Genomic DNA, 21,549 nt, shown 5'->3' with positions numbered 1-21,549 from the left:
GCAGGGATGGGATGAATGGGGATGGAGGTGGCCTTGGAGGTAGAGATGAAAAGGTGATGGGAAGAACTGGGGTGAGGATGGAGACAGGATAGGATGAGGAGGGAATGGAGGTGGTCATGGGGTGGAGATGGGGTGGGATTGGAATGGGACAAAGCAGGTTGAGATGGGATGAGATGGTGCTGGAGGTGGGATGCATGAACTGGGATTGGATGGGGGTGGGATGGATGGAGTGGTGATGATCATGGTGCAGAGTTGGAGATGGAATGGGCTAGAAGATTAATAGAGATGGAAATGAAGATGGAACCCCTGAACCATCTCCCACCTCCTCCAGGGCCTGCTGGATGGGATCCCCTTTATCAGGAGGCCCCATGAGGATGTCCAGCAGGATCCTTCCCAGGACACAGGGCCGGGGGATGGACTGTGCCAGATGGAAGGGTCTCACCACAGCCTGCTCCACGTTCACCAGCTCCAGGAACCCCACACGGAAACCACTCCTGGTGGGGTAGGACATGGACCTTCTTCTCATCCCACCTCACCACCCACCAGCCCAAGCCCACCTCTGGTCCCACCACGCACTCGCCAGCAATGCTCTTGGAGAGGGAGTAGAAGGAGATGATCTGGATGGTGGAGGAGAAGGGGGCACCCATCTCCCACAGCACCCTCCTGAACGACACGAAGGGCTGGTCAGGGTCGAAGGCTCGGTCCTGCTGCCCCTGTGGCACCCACAGGTCAGGAGAAGACAAGGTGAAGGCCAAGGCCACCCCCCAGCACCTAGCACCAGCACCCACCTCATCTGCCAGCAGCAGCAGGTTCTCCTCAGCCACCAGCTGGATGATGTCCACCATGTTCTGCTGGCTCAGCACATGCCCTGCCAGAGGACACAGCCTGCTGTCCTCCCACCCACACATGAGGAACCCACTGCTGTCCCCCCACCCACCCGTGCCCAGCTCACCTGTGGGGTCACCAGGGTTGACCACGCAGAGCACCTTGGGGTGGCACCTGGCCCGTGCCCGCCGCAGCTCCTGCCTCACCGTGCCCACGTCCACAGCCCAGCCCTGCTCCTCGGCCAGTGGGTAGGGCACGGCCACCGCCCCGGCCAGCCCCGCGGCCCTGGCATGGACTGGGGGACCTGGCACTGGCACCAGCACCCCGGTTGGACACGCTGAGGTCACATCCACCAACAGCGACATCACGAACTGGGGTAGGGCATGGAGGTGAACTTGCAAGTGTCCACCGTGATGAGTTGCTGAGTTCCACCATGGGGAGGAGCTGGGGGAGGGTTCACCATGGGGAGGGGCTGGAGGAGGGCTCACCATGGGGAGGGGCTGGTGGAGGGCTCACCATGGGGAGGGGCTGGTGGAGGGCTCACCATGGGGAGGGGCTGGAGGAGGGCTCACCATGGGGAGGGGCTGGTGGAGGTATCCACCATGGGGAGGAGCTGGAGGAGGGCTCACCATGGGGAGGAGCTGGTGGAGGGGTCACCATGGGGAGGAGCTGGTGGAGGGGTCACCATGGGGAGGAGCTGGTGGAGGGGTCACCATGGGGAGGAGCTGGAGGAGGGGTCACCATGGGGAGGAGCTGGTGGAGGGGTCACCATGGGGAGGGGCTGGAGGAGGGCTCACCATGGGGAGGAGCTGGAGGAGGGCTCACCATGGGGAGGGGCTGGCAGGGAGCTGATCTCACGGGGCTCTGGTGCTCACCGGCAGGATGCTGGAGGTGCCGTTGGTGAGGACGATGCTGTGGGGGTCGCTGGGGACGCCAGCATCACGGCGCTGGAGGAACTGGGCCACCCGCCTTGGGACACCCAGTGCTCGGTGCTCGTGGTTGTAGCTCCCTGGGGACAGGGACAGCGGCACTGACGGGCGCCCCACAGACGCCACGGGACCACCCCGTGGCCCCCAGCCCGTGATGGTCTCACCATGCATGGGACACCTCAGTGGGGTTGGCAGTGGGCACCATGTGGGGTTGGGTATCCAGTAGGTTGTGGTGTGGTACCCCGTGGGACCAGGCACCCCATAGCTCTGACTGGACACCCCATGGACCATACTGGGCACCCTATGGGCACCCTGTGGGACCGGGCACACCATAACTCATCCTGGGCACCCCACAGCTCTCATACTGAGCATCCTGTGGGACTGGACACCCCATAGCTCACACTGGGCACTTCATGGGCACCCCACAGCTTATGCTGGGCACCCCATGGACCATACTTGGGCACCCTGTGGGACTGGGCACCCCATGGACACCCCACGACCCCTACTGGGCACCCCAGTAGCCGTGCCAGGTCCTACCAATGTTGCCGGCTTCCATCTCCTGCAGGATTCTCCGTGCCCGGCACCGGGCACCCTCGGGCACCGCAGGGTCCTCCAGCAGCTCAGGGTAGGTGCAGGCGGCTGCAATCTGGGTGACAGGGACCCGCGCTGGCACCAGGCTGGGCACACGGCGGCGCTTCGTTGGTGCTAACTGCGGTGCCCAGCAGTACCTGGCGTAGGACGGTCACTGGCGCCAGTCCCATAGCGTGAGCGTCGTCACTGCTGCCGTCCAGGGGGGCATCGGGCACCGGGGGTGGCACCGGTGGAAGGGGTGTCCCCGGTGTCCCCGGCGTCCTCTCGGCCATGGCTGTTCTCGTGGGCAAGTGCCAGGGGGTGGAAATGGGGCGGGGAAGTGGGACGGGAATGGGGAGATGGAGGAGGGAAACGGGGAGGGAATAGGGAGATGAGGAGGGGAAGCGGAGAGGAATAGGGAGAAGAACTGAGAGAAGAATGGGGAGAGGAAGGGGGAGAGGAAGAGGAAGAGGGAGGGGTATGGGGAGGGGTACTGGGAGGGCAATAGGGAAATGCAGCTCGGGACTGGGAGGGTTGAGAGGTGGGTAATGGGGACGGTGACTGGGAGGGCAAGAGGGGAGGGGTGGGGGGAAACTGGGAGGGCAAGAGGGGAAGAGGGAGGGTTCGAGGGGGGTATAACCGGGAGGGCAGTGTGGAAGCCAATCCTGCCTGAGGAGCAGCCACAGCCTGGGCTGGACCGAGGGCAGCGGCAGGTGGAGAGGGCGGCTCCGTCCTGCCCCGCCGCTGCGGTGAGACTCCTGCAGGTCTTCATGCAGCTCTGAGGTCCTCAGCGCAGGAGCGACATGGACCTGCTGGAGAAGGTCCAGAGGAGGCCACGGAGATGGTCGGAGGGTGTGGAAGGACTGTGGGGCCATGCTGAGAGAGTTGGGGTTGGAGAAGAGAAGGCTCCAGGGAGACCTTCTGGTGGCTTTCCAGGACTTCAAGGGGGCTTCAGGAAGATGGGGAGGGACTTGGTCAAGGAGTGTGGTGATAGGACCGGGGCTGATGGCTTCAAGCCGGAGAAAGGGAGATGGAGACTGAGCTGAGGAGGAAATTCCGCACTGGGAGGGTGTGGAGAGCCTGGCCCAGGCTGCCCAGAGAGGTGGGAGATGGCCCAGCCCTGGAACCATCCCAGGTCAGCTGGGCTGGGGCTGTGAGCAGCCTGCTGTGGTTGGAGATGTCCCTGGGTAGCACCTGAGGGACTGCGAAGGTCCCTCGCAACTCAAAGCAGTCTGGGATCCTAGGAAAGGGGGTGGGGAGCTGGGGGGAACTGGGAGGGGCATAGGCGATGGCACTGGGAAATGGGGCGGGGGAGTGGGTGGGTTAGGGGGCAGGTAATGAGCCAGGAAACTGGGGGAGGGAATAAGGAAATGGTGCAGGGGAGTGTGGGGGGGAACTGGGGGGGACGCTGAGGTGGGCAGGGGGTATAACGGGCCCTAGTAAGAGGGGGGGCACCGGGCTGGAGCTGAGCCGATGGCAGGCACTGGGTGGATACTGGTGTAGGGGGAGATCACCTCCCTCATGTCCTCAACTCCCCATGGTGTCCCCATGTCACCCTGCACCGACCAGGCACCCTTGTACCCACTGACCCCCGTGCTACCCAGTCTGGCCACACACCACCAAGCTCCTAACCATTAACCAGAGCCACCTCCCCCAGCTGTCCAATGAGCCACACTCACCCACGGCCACCACCCAAATTCCAGCTCCTGGCCCGGCCATGGCGGCAGTTGGCACCTCAGGAGATGCCAGTGGCTCCCCCGCAGCTCTGGTGAACCCCAGTAGATGGCACCCACCCCTGTCCCCACTGCAGGCTCTGCTGGAGCGGGCCACCACCATCGAGGAGGAGCTGGCCCAGGTGAGACCACCACAGGACCTCCATAGGCACCCATGGCCATCCAGGGGTCACCCAGAGCCCTGTGGGACCTACAGACATCCAAAGGTCCCTATGGCCACCCAGGGAGCCCAATGGCCACCCATGGGACTTGTGGACTCCCACAGGTCCCCACAGTCCCCCATGGCCACCTCTGGCCACCAAGAGCCCCAAGGGACCCATGGACACCCAAGGTTAACCATGGCAACCCACATGACCCCCATGGCCAACCATCACCCCACCAGCCCAGGGCTCCCCACAACCACTCAGGGGTGCCCACAGGCACACAAGCCTCCATGGGAGCTCCTTCAGAGTCCCAAGAGTCACCATGACCACCCACAGTGCCCCATGGCCACTCATGGGGACCCACAGACCACCATGGTCACAGGGTTACATGTCCAGCCATGGTCCTACACTCCACAACCACCCAGGGGTCCCCAGTGGCCACCTGTGGTCCCAGAACTCCACAGGTCCCTATGGTCACCTGTGGCTCTAGAGCTCTGAAAGGTCCTTATGGCTACCCAGGGCTCCCACAGGTCTTCATGGTCACCCACAGACTCCAAGCCCCATGGGTCTCCATGCCTATGCATGGTACCAAATCCCCCCTGAGCCCCATGTCCACCCCTGGCCCACCCAGACCCTCACAGCTCCCCATGGCCAACCAGGATCCTGCCATGGGGTCCTACCTCCATCATGGTGTCCTCTCCAAACCCTTCATCTCTGTCACCTGGGATATTGGGGGGGGAGGGAAAGGGGGGCATAGTGGGATGGGAGATAGTGTCCCCCCTGAGCCACCTCCTGTTCCCCAGGGCCAGGACAAGCCCTTCACTGAGGTCATCTGCTGCTATTCTGGGGACGCAGCTGCCACCGGCCACCAGCCCCTCACCATCCTCCAGCAGGTAACTGAGCCCCACCTGACCCATGCTGGCTGTCCCCCAAACCAGACATGGGGCACAGCTGGACACAGCACCCCCCTCCAGCACCCTGGGGATGGGCTGTGGGAGCAGATCTTGGCCCCTCCATGGTGTCAGTGAGGGGTTGTGACCATGGGTGGTGGCTGGCCCCATCTAGGTGGCCGCCATCTGTGCCTACCCCACGCTGCTGGGTGCTGAGGACATGCCAAGGGAGGCCAAGCACCGTGCAGGCCAGATCCTGCAGCACCTGCAGGGTGGTAGCCCAGGTATGGTGGAGGTGGACATGTCATGTGGGGGGCAGCCAGCCCTGTGGATGGCATGGGGGAGGTCACTGGATTCCCCATCCCCAGCGCGTGTCAGTTCACCTCCATCCCATCTCCAGCCTCATCCCATCCCCATCCTGTGTCCATCTCCACCCCATGGCCATCTCCATCCCAGTCCCAGTTCACCACACCCCATCTCCATCCCCAGGAGCCTACAATCTGGAGTATGTCACCGAGAGGGTGGCCGCGACAGCGGCGCAGTACCTGGCACGAAGGGACGGAGGTGTCCCCAGCGACCCCTGCTGCATCTTCCCCTGCAGCGGCACCGCGGCTGCCCTGGTGGTGAGTGTGGCACCTCCATGACCATAGGAACACCAAGGACCTGCCAGTCATGGTGATGAGCCTGGCATGAGGAGCTGGTGGTGGCACCTCCATGGCCATGTGGACACCATAGAGACACAGAGGATCCTCCAGCCATGGTGATGAGCCTGGCACAGGGATACCATAGTGGCACCTCCATGGCCATGAGGGCACCAAGGACCTTCTAGCCATGGTGATGAGCCTGGCACAAGGACCTGGTGATGACACCTCCATGGCCATGCAGCCACCTAGGGACGCAGAGGATTCTCCAATCATGGTGATGAACATGGCACTGGCACATGATGGTGGCAACTCCATGGCCATGAGGATACCAAAGACCCTCTAGCCATGGTGGTGAGCCTGGCACTGGGAGATGGTGGTGGCATCTTCATGGCCATAGGGACACCAAGGACTTTCCAGCCATGGTGATGGGCCTGGCATGGAGATACTGGTGGTGCCACCTCCATGGCCATGAGGCCACCAAGGACCTTCTAGCTGCAGCGGCTCTTCCTGGCAGGACACCATGTCACTGTTGGTGGATGTGACCTCAGCATGTCCAACCGGGGTGCTGGTGCCAGTGCCAGGTCCCCCAGTCCATGCCAGGGCCGCGGGGCTGGCCGGGGCGGTGGCCGTGCCCTACCCACTGGCCGAGGAGCAGGGCTGGGCTGTGGACGTGGGCACGGTGAGGCAGGAGCTGCGGCGGGCACGGGCCAGGTGCCACCCCAAGGTGCTCTGCGTGGTCAACCCTGGTGACCCCACAGGTGAGCTGGGCACGGGTGGGTGGAGGGACAGCAGTGAGCTCCTCATGTGTGGGTGGGGGGACAGCAGGCTGTGTCCTCTGGCAGGGCATGTGCTGAGCCGGCAGAACATGGTGGACATCATCCAGCTGGTGGCTGAGGAGAACCTGCTGCTGCTGGCAGATGAGGTGGGTGCTGGTGCTGGGTGCTGGGGGGTGGCCCTGGCCTTCACCTTGTCTTCTCCTGACCTCTGGGTGCTGCAGACAGAGCAGGACCGAGCCTTCGACCCCGACCAGCCCTTCGTGTCCTTCAAGAGGGTGCTGTGGGAGATGGGTGCCCCCTTCTCCTCTACCATCCAGATCATCTCCTTCTACTCCCTCTCCAAGGCGCTTGGGGGGTGAGTTTTGATCTCCCCAAGCCCTCTAGACCTTCCAGAGCCTCCTCTCTCATGTGGCTCCATTCATCTCCACCTCCAGAGGTGGTTTCCGAGCAGGTTTCTTCGAGCTGGTGAACATTGACCCAAGAGTCCTCAAGGGCTTCTACACCTGGGGGCTGTCTGTCTACCCCTGCATCGTGGGCCAGGTGATGCTGGAGACAGCCCTGGATCTCCCACTGCCCACCGAGGCTTCCTACCCTGACCGGGAGGAGGTAGGTGATGTTGGGCCCACTGGGTGCCACTGAGAGCTGTGGGGCCTGCTGGTGGCAGGAGGTGGTGCTCCAAGTGGTGCCCCTAACATTCTAGGATTCTGTGATCCCCATCCCATCTCCATCTCTGCCCCCTGCCCATCTAGTCCCCATTCATCCATTCCTTCCCATCCCATTTATCTCATCTTCATCCTCATCTCCATTTCAGTTCCATCCCCTGACCATCCCAACCCCAGCTCCATTTCCTTCTCTATTCTCATTCCATCCCATCTCCATCTCCTCTCCTCTTCCAGTGCCACCCCAGTCCATCACCATCTCTACCTCCATGACCATCTCTATCCCCTCACAGTTCATCTCCATCTGTTACCTCCATGGCCATCTTCATCCCCAGCCTCTCTCCATCCCATCCCATCTCCAACCTCACTCCCATCTCCATCTCCACCTCCATCCCTTCCCTCCTCCACCTCCCTCTCCCAGCTCCATCTCCATCCCCTTCCCAGCTCCATCTCCCCCCAGTCCCTCCCCATGCCCCCCGAGCTGACCCAGTTCCCCTCAGCAGCGGCAGAGGCTGTGCCATCACCTGGCCCAGCAGTGGCAGCTGCTGCAGGAGGTGCTGGCCCAAGGCTCCCTCCGCTGCCAGCCCGGCCAGGGGGGTGCCCGCGCCTGCCCCCGGCTCCAGCTGCCGCCCCGCGCCCTGCGCCAGGCCCAGGTGAGCCCCAAGGGGACATGGGGGGACCACAGCCTGGGGGGCAGAGGTGTGGCTGGGGTCTTGGGGGGGATGGGGGGTACCATGGGAATGGGGCACCATGGGGAGGGGACACACACCAGAGCATAAGGCACCTTGGGGCCAGGAGCCAGCTCATGACACAGGACACTGTGGAAGTGGTTTGGGCATCCTGGGGCCATGAGACAGCTTGGGGCCAGGGAGGCTCTCCAGGGCTATTGGACACCATGGAAGCTTTGGGATGTCCTGGAGACAGGCAGGGAGAGAGGAGATGGTGGGCAGAGGTGCCACCAGCCCTGTCTCAGGGTGCCCTTCCTGTCCCTTGTCCCCAGGAGCTGGGCCTGGAGCCTGATGTCTTCTTCTGCCAGCAGCTGCTGGAGGCCACCGGGGTGCTGCTGGCCCCGGGGAGCGAGTTCGGGCAGGCCGAGGGCACCCAGCACGTGGTGTAGGTGCAGGGGGGCTGGGGAGTGGGAGCTGGTGGTGGGAGGGGGTGGGTGGAGGTCTGGGTGGGGCTGGGAGGTTGGGAAGTGGTTGGAAGTGGGAGGTTAAGGTTGGAGGTTGGAGATTTGGGGGCTGGATGGAGCTGGGAGGTTGGGATTGGGTCAAGGAGATTGGGACAGTTGGGTCTTGGCCACATGGGTGCTGGTGGACAGTGGGTGTTTTGGTGACCAGCTGGGTCTTGGGGGCCCATTGGGCTTTGGGTCTGGCTGTGTCTTGGGGGCCCAGTTAGTCTTGAAGGCTAAATTGGAGCATGAGGAAGTCCCTGCTGGTAGGACTAGGGGGGCAGAAGGTGTTGAGGACCTCAGGGTTTGGCCATCAGTGGGTGGTTGGGGGGACAACAGACCTGGGGTAGGAGAAACCATGTCCTCCCCTTGCCCACCCCCAGGGTGTCACTGCTGCCCCCGGCCACCACGCTGCTGCAGGTTCTTCTGGCCCTCACCCACTTCTATGCCACCTTCATCCAAGACTTCTCCTGAGGTGGGGGGGGAGCCACCCCAGCCCTGTGTCTCCCCTCAGTCCTATTAAAGCCTGTAGATGCCACCATGCCCCTTGCTGGATCCATGTCACAAGTCTGGGGGGGTCTCAACCCAGGCCTGGTGGGGTAGAAGAAGATGCCCACGGCTGGTCAAGCAGGCTGGTCACTAACCTTTTATTGCTGGAGTCAACACTGGGGGTTCCCCCAACACTTGCTGTCTCCTGAGGGAACTTGGGGACAGCAGGGTGGGGGGACACCAGCCCCAGCACAGGAGGAGTCCTCATGTCCCACCCAAAAGGCATGAAGAGGTTGAAGGCACTTGAAGACCACCAAGAACCTCCCGGGGCAGGGGTCCAGCCGGTAGCACCCAGGGCTTGGTGGGGGTGGTGGGGGAGGGATGCTGGTGTTAGGAGAACTCCTTGACAAACTTGGTGTAGAAGCTGCTGAGCTTCTCCAGCAGGACCTTGAGCTTCTCAGTAGGTGGCAGGATGGTCATCCTAGGGGTACAGGAAGGAAGTAGAACCGGGGTTGGGTGGGGGGAGAGCACCTGGAGCCCCATCTCTCCATCTGTGACCATAAACAAGTCCCTCACCACCTTCCATCCAGCCCATGGAGCACACAAGGCCTTCTCCCTGCTCCACCAGACCTTGCACCCTCCTTCCCCAGGTGAGGGCAAAGGTCTTGGGGGTGGGAGTCCACCTCCATATCTCCATCTGGGACCTACAAGAAGTTTCTCACCATCCCTCACTCAACCCATGGAGACCTGAGTCCCCTGTGTTCCTCCAGAACTTACACCCTTCCCCTCTCCCCAGCTGAGGACAAAGCTCCTGGGGTTGGGTGCCCAGCCCCATATCTCCATCTGGGAGGCTCAACCCCCCCCGCCCTAGCACCCACCGGAAGTGGAAGGTGCCCTCTTGCTGCCCGAAGCCGCTGCCTGGCACCACGCAGATCCCTGTCTCCTCCAGCAGCTTCATGCAGAAGAACATGTCTGGGGCTTGGCCCTGCTCCTGCAGTAGGGGCCTGGGCTCAGCACCACCACCAGCTGACCTGGGTGGCTTCTCTGGGGCTCTGACCCAGGGGTGGGGCTGAGCTCAGCATCACAGGGCATGGAGGACATCATGGATCACCTGCTGGGACTCACCTTGGGCAACCTTAGGAACACCAGGATGGGTCTTGGCCAGCCCCACAGCACCCAGGACTCATCCTGATCAGCCCCCATGGCCACCAGGATGGATCCCACTCAACCTCAGGGACACTAGGGATGGATCCCACCCAATCCCAGGGACATGAGGGATGGATCCCACCCAACCCAATGGCCCCAGGGATGACACCCACCAGGCCCCACAGCCCTTGGGACAGATCTCACCCAAGCTGCTGGCCCAAGGAATGGCTGCCATCAAACCCCCTGTCCCCCAGGCTGGATCCCACCCACCAGCAGGTGCCCCGGGGCGGGGGGCAGGGCAGGGGCACCTGGGCGGCGGCGCAGGCGCGGGGCGGGAGGTGGATGCGGGGGAAGGAGTACATGGCGCCCTGCACCGGGTTGCAGGAGATGCCGGGGGTGCGGTTGAAGATCTCCTGGGTCAGCTGCGCCTTGTGGGCCAGGTTGCCAAGCACCTCCTTCTTCTCCTGCCAGGACACCCAGGCTGGGGACACTGCCAGCCCCAGCACTGCCCAGCCTCCTCTTCATCTCACCCATCCCATCACACTCAGTGTCGTCCCAACACTATCCCTATCTCCACTTCATCCCCAGCCCAACTAGCCTCATCCTCACCCCGTTCCCATCTCCATCCCATCCCTCCTCCTCTTCATCCCATTTCCATCCCAGTCTCCACTCTCATCTCCCTCCCATCCCAACCATCCCTATCTCCATCCTCATCCCATCTTCATTCCCATCCTGCCCCATCTCATCCTCATCTTCATCCCACCCACTCTCATCCCAGTTCATCTCGTCCCTTCTCTATCCTCATCTTCATCCCCTCCACATCTCCATCCTCATCCCATCCCCATCCTCATCTTCATCCCATCCCCATCCCCAGCCTCATTCCATCTTCATTCCCACCCTGGCCCAATCTCATCATACTTCATCTCATCCCACTTCATCTCATCCCATCTTTATCCCCATCCTCATCTTCATCCCCTCCACATCTCCACTTCCCATCCCAGTTCATCTTATCTCCACTCTCATCCCATCCCCATCCCCATGCTCACGGCCATGAAGAGCTCATATGATGGCTCCCCAGGTTGTGGTGGATCAACGACGGCGTCCAGCATGATCTGCCCTGGCACTGGTGGACACAACCTCACTGACACCAACTTGGACAACTGCTGGTGGACCTCAGGGTCCATGTTCACCACCTCCACGTAGCCACCACGGAATCCGCACCTGGCATGGACATGGCCCATGGTGGCACCAACCACAGCCCATGGGGTGGGAGCCTGTGGGTGGAGACCTCCAGAAGGGGCCCACAAGCTGAGCACCCATGAGGTGGGCTCATGAATAGACAGGGAACCATGGAGCAGGAGCTCCCCCACAGATAGGGAGATGTGAATGGAGATCCATGGACAGGAACCTACAGAAAGACCCACAGATGGGACCCATGGATGAAGATCCATGATGGGAACCTATGGACAGGAACCTACAGAGGGCCCACAGCTGGGACAGGGAGGATGGGGGTCCATGATGGAGACCCACAGACAGACAAGAAACTGCCAGGTTGTGGTATCTTAAGTCCTCTGAGACCCACATGGTTGTGGCATCACCATCTCCACCCCTAGGATCCGTGGGGCCATGGAATCACCATCCCAATTCCATGATGAGCCCCATGGGGTGGTGTCATCATCACCTTCACCCTGAGGGATCCATAGGGTTGGAGTATCTGTCATGGGGCTATGGCATCATCATCTCCATGGTATGGAACCCATGAGGTGGTGGCATCACCACCCACAGGGCCACAGCATCCCCATCTCCACCCCATGAAGTGGTGCCATCACCATCCTTGCACCAACCCTTGGACCCATGGCCCAAGTAATCTCCATCCCCATGGCAGCTCTGTGGCAACATGAGAAACTGTCAGACCATGGCCACCCACCCCTGAGGTGGCAGAGTCAAGGACAAAGTGGGACTCACTCTCCCATGAAGCCCTTGGAGACGGAGTGGAAGGACGCCAGCTCCACCTCCTCTCTGTAGGGCGGCCCCATCTCAAACAGGACCTTCTTGAAGGAGTGGAAAGCTGAGCCCTCGGCGTAGATGTTGTCCTGGTAGACCTGGTGGGGGGAGAGGACGGTGAGGAGTCACCTAAGAGATCACCCTGAGGGTTGGGGGACACCCTATGGGTGCTCCTCACCTCGTCAGCCATCAGGAAGAGCTTCTCCTCATAGGCAAACTTGATGACATCCTCGATGCACTGGCGGCTCTGGACCTGTCCTGAGGGACATGGTGGCATGGGACAATGTGTGGCTGCCAGTGGCAGCTCCAGTTCCCATACTGCTGTGATGCTGGGGGAGCCCCACTTGGGGGTTGGGTTTGGGAGGGTTCCCAGTAGAGCACTGGGAGGTCCAGTCCCAGCACTGGGTGGGACTGGTTGGGCATTGGGGGTCCCAGCAAGTTACTGGAGGGGTCCAGTCCAACCTTGGGGTTCCAATTCCAGTCTTGGACCCCACTCCATCCCAGACGTCCCACCCCAGATGTCTCCATCCCATCCCAGGTGTCCCATCCCAGGTGTCCTACCCCAGATGTCTCCATCCCATCCTAGGTGTCCCATCCCAGGTGTCCTGCCCCAGATGTCTCCATCCCATCCTAGGTGTCCCATCCCAGGTGTCCTACCCCAGATGTCTCCATCCCATCCTAGGTGTCCCATCCCAGGTGTCCTGCCCCAGATGTCTCCATCCCATCCTAGGTGTCCCATCCCAGGTGTCCTACCCCAGATGTCTCCATCCCATCCTAGGTGTCCCATCCCAGGTGTCCCACCCCAGATGTCTCCATCCCATCCCAGGTGTCCCATCCCAACCCAGTTATCCCAGTCCCATTCCAGGAGCCCCAGTCCAGTCTTGGGGTCCCAGCCCAGTCTCAAAGTCGCAGTCCAAGCCCAGGGTCCCATCCCAACCCGGCCACCTCCACCCCAACCTGGGTGTCCCTCCCTGCTGCGGGGTGCCCCGGGGCAGGTACCGGTGGGGTTGCCGGGGTTGATGATGCAGAGGACGCGGGGGCAGCAGTGACGCCGTCCCTCGGTCACTGCGCGGCGCAGCTCGCCCACGTCCAAGGCCCAGCACTTGTCCTCGGCCAGGTAGTAGTTGAGTTGGACAGCGCTGAGCTCGGCGATGGCTGCCGAGTAGAGGGGGTACTGAGGGATGGGCACCAGCACCCCCGTCCGGGTCGGACCTTGCCCGGCCACCAGCAGCTTCAAGATGCTCTGCGGGGTGAAGGCGTCGCAGAGACACCATGAGGAACGTGAGGGGAGAGGGTGGGGTGGGGTTAGAGAGGGCTTGAGCGTGGTGAGATGGTCAGTGAGGGGTGGGGTGAGGTGGAGATGGAGGTGATGGGCATGGGGGCAGGGTGGTGGCATGGAATGGAGAGGGAGGTCATGGGAACGTGGTGTGGAGTGGAGACACCATGGGGATGTGGTTGGTGAGGGCATGGGATGGTGTGGAGATGAAGGTCATGGGGACAGTGAAGGGACCAGGGTGGTGTGGGCATGGGGACAGTGAGGGGGGACAGTGGTGGCATGGGGTGGTGTGGAGATGGAGGGCATGGGCACGGCAACATGGGGATGGTAAGGGCATGAGGGTGACAAGGTCATGGGCATGGGGACAAGGACACTGTGGGCATGGGGACAGGGATGATGGTGGCATTGGGATGGCATGGGGACAGCATGGCCATGGGGACAGGGACAGTACAGGAAGCAGGGAGCTGGTGCACACCTCTGTGGGGCCACCATGGAGGCATGGGGACACCCAAGAGGAATGGGGACACCAAGGAGACATGGGAAGACCAAGGAGGAATGGGGACACCAAGGACACATTGTCCCCAACACCACCCCCTCCTCCTTTTGGCGCTGCCAAGTCCATGGGGCTGGTGCCAACCATGGCACAAAGGTCCCTTTGTGGGCTCCCAGCGTGGGAACGAGCCCAGGCTTGGTGGCAGGCAGCCCAGGGGAGGTTGGTGACAAGGAGGAGGGGGGATGTCACCGCACCACGATGGCATCGCTGGCGCCGGTGGACAGGAAGATGTCCTGGGCCTTGGCGGCGACGCCGTCGCGGCGCTCGATGAACTTGGCCACGTGCCCCCGCACCAGCTCAATGCCAGGGCTGGCGCTGTAGGAACCTGGGCAGAGGGGACAGGAGGAAGGTGACACGGACTGCAAAGAGCTGTCCCCCCAGGGGGCCCCAAAGGGACCCCTTCTGTGTCCCCAGAGTGTCACCCACCGGCGCTTTGGCCGCCGCAAGCTGCCAGCAGGCGCCGGGCACGAGCTTTGGCGTCCTCGGGGATGCTGGGGCTGGCCAGGAGCTCCGGGTACAGGCACAGGGCTGCCACCTAGGGGGTGGTGGCACCTGCTTAGCGGTGCCTCGAGCGTTAGGGTGGCACCTCAGAGGCGTCACCGAGGGGCGCCGGCCCGCCCCCCGTACCTGGCGGAGGAAGGTGATGGGCTTCTGCCCCATGGCGTGGGCGTCACCGATGTTGGCTTTGATGACCTCGGTGAAGGGCTTGGGGACACCCTGCGGGGACAGGGAAAGCGGTGGGGACATGGGGAAGGGGGTGAGGGCATGGGGGGACAGGGGCAAAGATGAGGCAGGAATGGAGACAGGGTCAAAAAGAAGGATGGGGACAAGGATGGGGCATGGGGACAGGGACGTGGGTCAAGGACAGGGACCAAGGGATGGAGACAGGGGCTGCAGACAGGGACAGGAAATGAGGACAGGAAATGGGGACAGGGATGGGGACAGACAGAGGGACAAGAGGACAGGAGCAGGGATGGGGATGAGGAACAAGGATTAGGACAAAGACAGGGACAGGGATGGGGACAGCGACGTGATGAAGGACAGGGATGGGCACAAAGATGGGGACTGGGACAGTGGTGGGGACAAGGGACAAGGACAGAGTCAGGGCATGGAGACAGGGACAGGGGACTGAGATGGGGACAGGGACAAGGATAGAGAACAGGGTCAGGGACACGGGACAGGAATGGGGATAGGGATGGGGACAGGGGACAGGGACAAAGTCAGAGTAGGGACAAGGACAGGGATGGTGACAGAGAGGGGTCAGGATCCAGCCCCCCTCAAAGCCAGCCATGTCAGCACTGTGCTGGGGGTGGCACCTCCAGTGACACCACCCTCCTGTCCTCTGGGCTGGGCTGGCTGTGACAGGGAGACACTGGGGACAGCTGGGACACTGGGGACACCAGGAGTGGTCGGGACATGGGATCCTGGGGTCACAGGGGTAGCTGTGACAGGAGGACCTCAGGGAGAGGTGGCACATGGTGACACTGAGGACATTAGGCACACTGGGGACCAGGATGTTCCCAGCTCTGAGGTGACTGTGGTCACCTCCCACCCGGCCCTGGACACTGGCCACCGCCACAGGACTCTGTCCCTGCCTGGCACCGTGTGTCACCCTGTCACCTGCTGCCACCGCTGCCGCTGCTGCCACCCCCTTGTCACCTGCCCAGAGGTGCCCGAGCCGGGGGGGTGCACCCGATGTGGTGGGGCACACACCTGAAGGCACCAATGGGGGTCCTACAGCACCTTGAGGTGACACAGGTGTCCCCGAGGGTGTTCCCCAGGGTGTCCCCACCCCCACGGGTGTCACTGGTGTCCCCACGGCTGGGTGCCAGGGACAGGGAGTGCCCGGATGAGGCTGGCACTTTGCCTCGGGGCGGTGCTGGAGGGGTGCTGGGACATGCCCCAGTCCCCTATGGGACAACTCTAGGGGACACTCCCACCCATGGGACCACCCCCAGCACCCAAGGGACCCCCTAAGGGACTCCATCATCCATGGGACCCCTGCTAGCACCCAAGGGACCCCCAAAAGACTCCCTCACCCATGAGACCTCCCCCAGCACCCAAGAGACCCCTCCCAGCACTCAGATGACACCCGTGGGACCTCCTCCAAGGGACCCCCCACCCAAACGACCCCCCCCAGCATCCATGCTCCCCCCTCCCCCCCCCAGGGTGACACCGCCACTCAAAGGACCCTCCCAGCACCCGCGGGACCCCACCCCCAGCAGGCACTCTCCCCCCAGCACCCATATGACACCCACGGCACGCCCCAAGAGACCCCTCCAGAAGCCAGGGAACCCCCCCACGGAACCCCTCCACCTATGGCACACCCCCCCAAGGGCCACCCCCGCCATGGGCACCCCCCAAGCGACTCCCCCCAGCACCCATGGGTCCCATCTGGCCGTGGGAAGGTGACAGGTGGGTGCAGAGACACGAGGTGGGGGGACTTGGAGACAGGAGAGGGGGGCAGTGGATGCCCTAGGGGGGGTCCCCAGCTTGGGGGTGCCCTAGGGAGGGTCTCCGTTAATGATTTGGGGGGGTTGGGGGGGTCTCTGGGTCTGGGGCTGTCCCAGTTTGGCACTGGGGCTTTCCCGGTCTGGGAGTGCTCGGCAGTGAGGGTCCCAGTGTAAGGGAGGGGGGTCCGAGGTCTGAGGGTACCCTGGGGGGGGGTCTCGATTTTGGGGGTGGCCTGGGGGCGTCCGGGACTCCCCATTAGTTTGGGGGGGGGGGGGGGCTCCAGCTGTGTGGCCGCCCCGGGAGTGGGTGTCCCAGTTTGGCACTGGGGTCGTCCCAGCCTGGGGGTGCCCGGCAGTGCGTGCCCCGGTTTGAGGGGGGGGGGTCCTGGGTCTGGGGGTGCCGGGGGGCAGGGGGCGGTTACCTGCCGCAGATCCTGCTCCAGCTGCAGCGCCCGGGTGACGATGGGGCCCCGCACGGCGTACTCCACGAGGCGGATCGCGGGGTTCATGGTGCCAAGCGTCAGGATCCGACCCCCCTGGGTACCCCCAGCTCTGCCCGCCTGGGCCCGCTGCTGCGAGCCCGCTGCCGCCGCCATCGCCATGGTTCTTCTCTTCGGGATTCTGGGGGGTCGGAGACTTTGCAGCGCCCGCATCACAACCCCCCCCCCCTCCCCCCCCCCCCGCCGAAAAGAACCACGGAGCACCGGGCACCGATTGGGCACGGAAGGGGCAGAGCGATACCAACACCCCCACGCACACCCCGCTTGCATGGCACCGCCCCGGGCAATGGGCACCGGCACCGGGAACGCCCCAGGGGCATCGGGGCAATGGGAGCTAAAACCAGGACCGGCACCGAGCACCGGCACCGGGGGCGACAGAGACAATGGGTGACGGGCACCGGAACCGGTGCCAGTTACTGGCACCAGCACTGGGAATTGGCACTGGGAAGCGGGACCAGATACTGGCACCAGTGTTGGGTACTGAGTACTGGCGCTGAGCATTTGGCACCAGGACAACGGGCACGGGATCAGCTGGCACAGGAACTGGTACCAAGTACTGGCACCGAGACCTGGTGGAACCAGCCTCGGGTAGTGGCAGCAGTACCAGGTACTGGCACCGGCTACCAGGACCGGGTACCAACGCCACTATTGGGTACTGGCACCGGGTACCAGGACCGGCTACCAACACTGCCACTATTGGGTACTGGCACCGGGTACCAGCACTGAGACAACGGGCACGGGGGGCAATGGGCACTAGAACCAGTACTGGGTACTGGCACCAGAGTCCAAGTGCTGGCACTGAGACAGTGGCCACTGAGGGCTGGCACTGGGACAGCAGAGACTGGGGGCAAAGGGCACTGGGCGCTATGGACAGCAGGCACTGGAACCTGTACGAGGTACTGGCACTGGGACCTGGCACAAAGAACCAGCACTGTGTACTGGCACCAGGGGCTGGCACCAGTAACAGGTACCAGCACAATGGGAACAGGGGTCTGGTACCAGGACAGGGCACCAGGGGCAATGGGGACAATGCACAACGGGCACTGGCACCAGTACTGGGAACTGGCACCAAGACCAGGCACTGGACCCTAGAAAATGGGCACGGGTGGCTGGCACCAGGATGAGGGACTGGAACTGGGCACTGGCACCAGGACAGGGACCACAGAGCTGTGGGCAATGGGTACCGGGGACTGGCATTGGTACTGAGTACTGGCACTGAGACAAGAGTCACCAGGGGCTGGCACCAGCACCGGGTACTGGTACTGGGTACTGAGCACTGGCACCAGGACAACGGGCACCAGGGGCTACTAGCACCGGGAGCAGGACTGGGCACTGGGGCTGCACCGGGCACTGGGGTAATAGACACAGGGGCTGGCACCAGCAGCAGGTCCCGAGTGCTGGCACCGGCCACTGGCACTGGGCCGCGGCTCCTGGGAGCTGGCACCAGGCAGCAGGTCCCGGGACTGGGCATGGGCAGCTGTCGCCCCCCTGCCACCTCTGGCAACTTCAGTCCCGAGGGTGTACCCTGGGTGACCAACACGGAGGGTCCTGCACAGGGGACATGGGGACCTGAGACAGGGGGACAGAGGAGGCACGGGGGGACAGGGGGACACAGGAGACACGGGGGGACAGGGGGACAGAGGAGGCACGGGGGGACAGGGGGACACAGGAGACACGGGGGGACAGGGGGACAGAGGAGGCACGGGGGGACAGGGGGACATGAGACACGGGGGGACAGGGGGACACAGGAGACACGGGGGGACAGGGGACACAGGAGGCACGGGGGGACAGGGGGACACAGGAGACACGGGGGGACAGGGAGACATGAGACACGGGGGGACAGGGGGACAGAGGAGACACGGGGGGGACAGGGGGACAGGGGGACATGAGACACGGGGGGACAGGGGGACACAGGAGACACGGGGGGACAGGGGACACAGGAGGCACGGGGGGACAGGAGTCACAGGAGACACGGGGGGACAGGGAGACATGAGACACGGGGGGACAGGGGGACACAGGAGACACGGGGGGACAGGGGACACAGGAGGCACAACATGGGGACACGTTGGACCTGAGGCAGGGCACGGGGACAGGTGACAGGAGGGACATGAGGATGTGGGGCCACATGGGACACGGGTCCCACGGGACTTGATGACGTGGGGACATGGGGGACACCGGGGACTGGCGACACGAGACGCGGGGGTCCCGGGGACGTGGCAGTGACCCACGACAGCCCCCTGGCGGTGGTGGTGGTGAACGAGACGTGGGACTGGGACCCATGGAGACAACTGTGGCGAGGTCGAGGGGACACACAGCCCCCCATATTAGCCGCACATCTGCCCCATAGCCTGTTCCGTAGGCCCTATAGCTGCCCCACACCTGTCTCACAGACCCCATGTCTGCCCCATAGATCTCATAATTGTCCCATATCTGCCCCACAGCTGCCCCATACCTGCCCAGCAGGTCCAGTACCTGCTCCACAGCTGCTCCCAGCTCCATAGCTGCCCCCCAGGTCCTACACCTGCCCCATGGATCCAATATCTGTCCCACAGCTGCCCCATACCTGCCCAGCAGGTCCAGTACCTGCTCCACAGCTGCTCCCAGCTCCATAGCTGCCCCCCAGGTCCTACACCTGCCCCATTGATCCAATACCTGCCCCACAGCTGCCCCATACCTGCCCAGCAGGTCCAACAGGTGCCCCATACTTGCCCAGCAGGTCCAATACCTGCCCCATACCTGCCTGACAGGTCTGATACCTGCCCATAGCTGCCCCCCAGACCCCACACCTGCCCCATTGATCCAATATCTGTCCCACAGCTGTCCCATACCTGCCCAACAGGTCCAATACCTGCCCCATAGCTGCCCCCGGGCACACCGCCTGCCCCACTGGTCCAATACCTGCCCCAGAGCTGCCCCATACCTGCCCAACAGGTCCAATACCTGCCCCATAGCTGCCCCCGGGCACACCGCCTGCCCCACTGGTCCAATACCTGCCCCAGAGCTGCCCCATACCTGCCCAACAGGTCCAATACCTGCCCCATAGCTGCCCCCGGGCACACCGCCTGCCCCACTGGTCCAATATCTGCCCCAGAGCTGCCCCCGGGCACACCGCCTGCCCCACTGATCCAATACCTGCCCCAGAGCTGCCCCATACCTGCCCAACAGGTCCAATACCTGCTCCATAGCTGCCCCCCAGGTGCCCCCCGGCCCCACTGACCCGCTGTTTCGCGGCGCCTCCGCTGCGCCCCCCAACGGCAGCAACGGTCACTGCGCGGGGCCACGCCCCGGACCAATCAGCAAGAAGCCGTTGGCCTGGCTCCGCCTACATAGCGCTGATTGGCTGGAGCTGCTTGGGGGCGGGGCGTCTCAACGGGCTGCGGGGCGGTGGGGCACAAATGGCCCCATAGAGAGCCCCCCTTGAGGGGTGCCCCATAGAGAGCTTGGCTATAGGGTGCCCCATAGAGAGCCCCCCGTGAGGGCTGCCCCATAGAGAGCTTGGCTATAGGGTGCCCCATACAGAGCCCCCCGTGAGGGGTGCCCCATAGAGAGCTTGGCTATAGGGTGGCCCTCAGAGCCCCCCGTGAGGGGTGCCCCATAGAGAGCTTGGCTATAGGGTGCCCCATACAGAGCCCCCCGTGAGGGCTGCCCCATAGAGAGCTTGGCTATAGGGTGCCCCATACAGAGCCCCCCATGAGGGGTGCCCCATAGAGAGCTTGGCTATAGGGTGGCCTTCAGAGCCCCCCTGCTGTGAGGTGCCCCATAGAGACTACTACTGTGGGGTGCCCCATGCTTTTCCTCCCAGAGAGTTGGGGGTCCCAGCCCCACGAGTTCAATTCCAGTCTCCTGTGGGTCCCAGCCCCACACATTCCTCCCCAGCAGGCCATGGGTCCCAGCCCCACACATTCCTCCCCAGCAGGCCATGCGTCCCAGCCCCACACATTCCTCCCCCAGCAGGCCATGAGTCCCAGCCCCACACATTCCTCCCCAGCAGGCCATGGGTCTCAGCCCCACACATTCCTCCCCCAGCAGGCCATGCGTCCCAGCCCCACACATTCCTCCCCAGCAGGCCATGGGTCCCAGCCCCACACGACTCCTTCCAGCATGCTCTGAGTCCCAGCTCCATAAGTTCACTGCCACTCCCCTGTGGGTCCCAGCCCCACATGTTCTCTTCCAGGCTGTTATGGGTCCAGCCCCATAGAGTCACTCCCACAGAGCTGTGGCTCCCAGCCCCAAGGGTTCCCTCCCAGCGTTCTGCAGCTCCCAGCCCTACATTTTCTCTTCTAGGCCACTGTTAGTTCCAGCCCCATAAGTCCACGTCCAGGCTTCTGTGGGTCCTCAGCCCCACATGTTACAGCCTCCCACAGCTCCCAGCCCCACACATTCCAGCCTCCTGTCCCCTTCCAGTCTCCTGTGGGTCCACAACACTTACAGGTCCCAGCCCCATAGATGTTCTTCCAGCCTCCTGTCGGTCCCAGCCCCACATGTTCTCTTCCAGGCTGTTATGGGTCCAGCCCACACATTCCCTCCCAGCCCCATATCTATGGGGCAGCACCCTCCTTATCTCCCCCCAGCCCTTCAACCACCACCACACCCCCTCCCTCCCTCCCTCCCCGCCACCGCCGCAACTTCATTCCCCAGCCCCACATCGCTATGGGACTGAGTCCCCTAACTGCCCCCTTGCCCTCTGCCCCACATCTGCTCACCTCCTTCCGTGGGGCAGGGATCTATGGGGCAGGGACACAGCAACAACAACCCTGTGACCTTTAAACCACGGAGCAGCAGCTGCCA

General features: G+C 63.3%; 3 protein-coding genes across 4 annotated transcripts in view; 1 reads left to right on the top strand and 2 right to left on the bottom strand.

Moving 5' to 3' along the window:
* LOC137452595 (alanine aminotransferase 2-like) overlaps window positions 1-2,763 on the bottom strand; it is a 4,104-nt gene extending 1,341 nt beyond the window's left edge. For both annotated transcript variants that reach the window (XM_068161115.1, XM_068161117.1), the window contains exons 1-7: window positions 2,483-2,763; window positions 2,292-2,400; window positions 1,701-1,834; window positions 953-1,196; window positions 789-868; window positions 577-713; window positions 323-494 (exon numbers count right to left, since the gene is read on the bottom strand). In XM_068161115.1, coding sequence (XP_068017216.1) covers window positions 323-494; window positions 577-713; window positions 789-868; window positions 953-1,196; window positions 1,701-1,834; window positions 2,292-2,400; window positions 2,483-2,617 — 1,011 coding nt within the window. In that variant the 5' untranslated portion in view covers window positions 2,618-2,763. The remainder of the gene's footprint in view (window positions 1-322; window positions 495-576; window positions 714-788; window positions 869-952; window positions 1,197-1,700; window positions 1,835-2,291; window positions 2,401-2,482) is intronic.
* LOC137452594 (alanine aminotransferase 1-like) lies at window positions 1,687-8,974 on the top strand. Its single transcript, XM_068161114.1, has 13 exons — window positions 1,687-1,725; window positions 2,320-2,379; window positions 4,028-4,179; window positions 5,004-5,093; window positions 5,266-5,374; window positions 5,580-5,713; window positions 6,249-6,492; window positions 6,577-6,656; window positions 6,732-6,865; window positions 6,945-7,116; window positions 7,670-7,822; window positions 8,170-8,282; window positions 8,724-8,974. Exons 3-13 carry the CDS (start codon window positions 4,042-4,044, stop codon window positions 8,812-8,814), a joined length of 1,458 nt encoding a protein of 485 aa, XP_068017215.1. The 5' UTR covers window positions 1,687-1,725; window positions 2,320-2,379; window positions 4,028-4,041; the 3' UTR covers window positions 8,815-8,974.
* On the bottom strand, window positions 8,964-21,549 carry GPT (glutamic--pyruvic transaminase). Its single transcript, XM_068161119.1, has 12 exons — window positions 21,465-21,549; window positions 16,684-16,882; window positions 14,436-14,525; window positions 14,235-14,343; window positions 14,003-14,133; window positions 12,979-13,222; window positions 12,158-12,237; window positions 11,941-12,077; window positions 11,022-11,196; window positions 10,284-10,439; window positions 9,708-9,820; window positions 8,964-9,310 (listed from the first exon to the last, which is right to left on the bottom strand). Exons 2-12 carry the CDS (start codon window positions 16,861-16,863, stop codon window positions 9,220-9,222), a joined length of 1,506 nt encoding a protein of 501 aa, XP_068017220.1. The 5' UTR covers window positions 16,864-16,882; window positions 21,465-21,549; the 3' UTR covers window positions 8,964-9,219.

The sequence above is a fragment of the Melanerpes formicivorus genome, unplaced genomic scaffold (genome assembly GCF_026170545.1).
Source record: "Melanerpes formicivorus ecotype bairdi unplaced genomic scaffold, bMelFor1.0.p_v2 SCAF_56, whole genome shotgun sequence".
Classification (NCBI taxonomy): Eukaryota; Metazoa; Chordata; class Aves; order Piciformes; family Picidae; genus Melanerpes; species Melanerpes formicivorus.
This window is presented reverse-complemented; position numbering and strand designations above follow the sequence as displayed.

Bases quoted from the DNA above. Each gene is read 5' to 3' on its own strand.
- LOC137452594 (XM_068161114.1), top strand. From the start codon at position 4,042: ATGGCGGCAGTTGGCACCTCAGGAGATGCCAGTGGCTCCCCCGCAGCT. The intron at 5,714-6,248 runs GTGAGTGTGGCA...TCTTCCTGGCAG, and splicing joins GCACCGCGGCTGCCCTGGTG to GACACCATGTCACTGTTGGT. The intron at 6,866-6,944 runs GTGAGTTTTGAT...CTCCACCTCCAG, and splicing joins CTCTCCAAGGCGCTTGGGGG to AGGTGGTTTCCGAGCAGGTT.
- GPT (XM_068161119.1), bottom strand. From the start codon at position 16,863: ATGGCGATGGCGGCGGCAGCGGGCTCGCAGCAGCGGGCCCAGGCGGGC. The intron at 12,238-12,978 runs GTACCTGCCCCG...CATGTCCCTCAG, and splicing joins CAACCCCGGCAACCCCACCG to GACAGGTCCAGAGCCGCCAG. The intron at 11,197-11,940 runs GTGAGTCCCACT...TGTCCATGCCAG, and splicing joins TCCAAGGGCTTCATGGGAGA to GTGCGGATTCCGTGGTGGCT.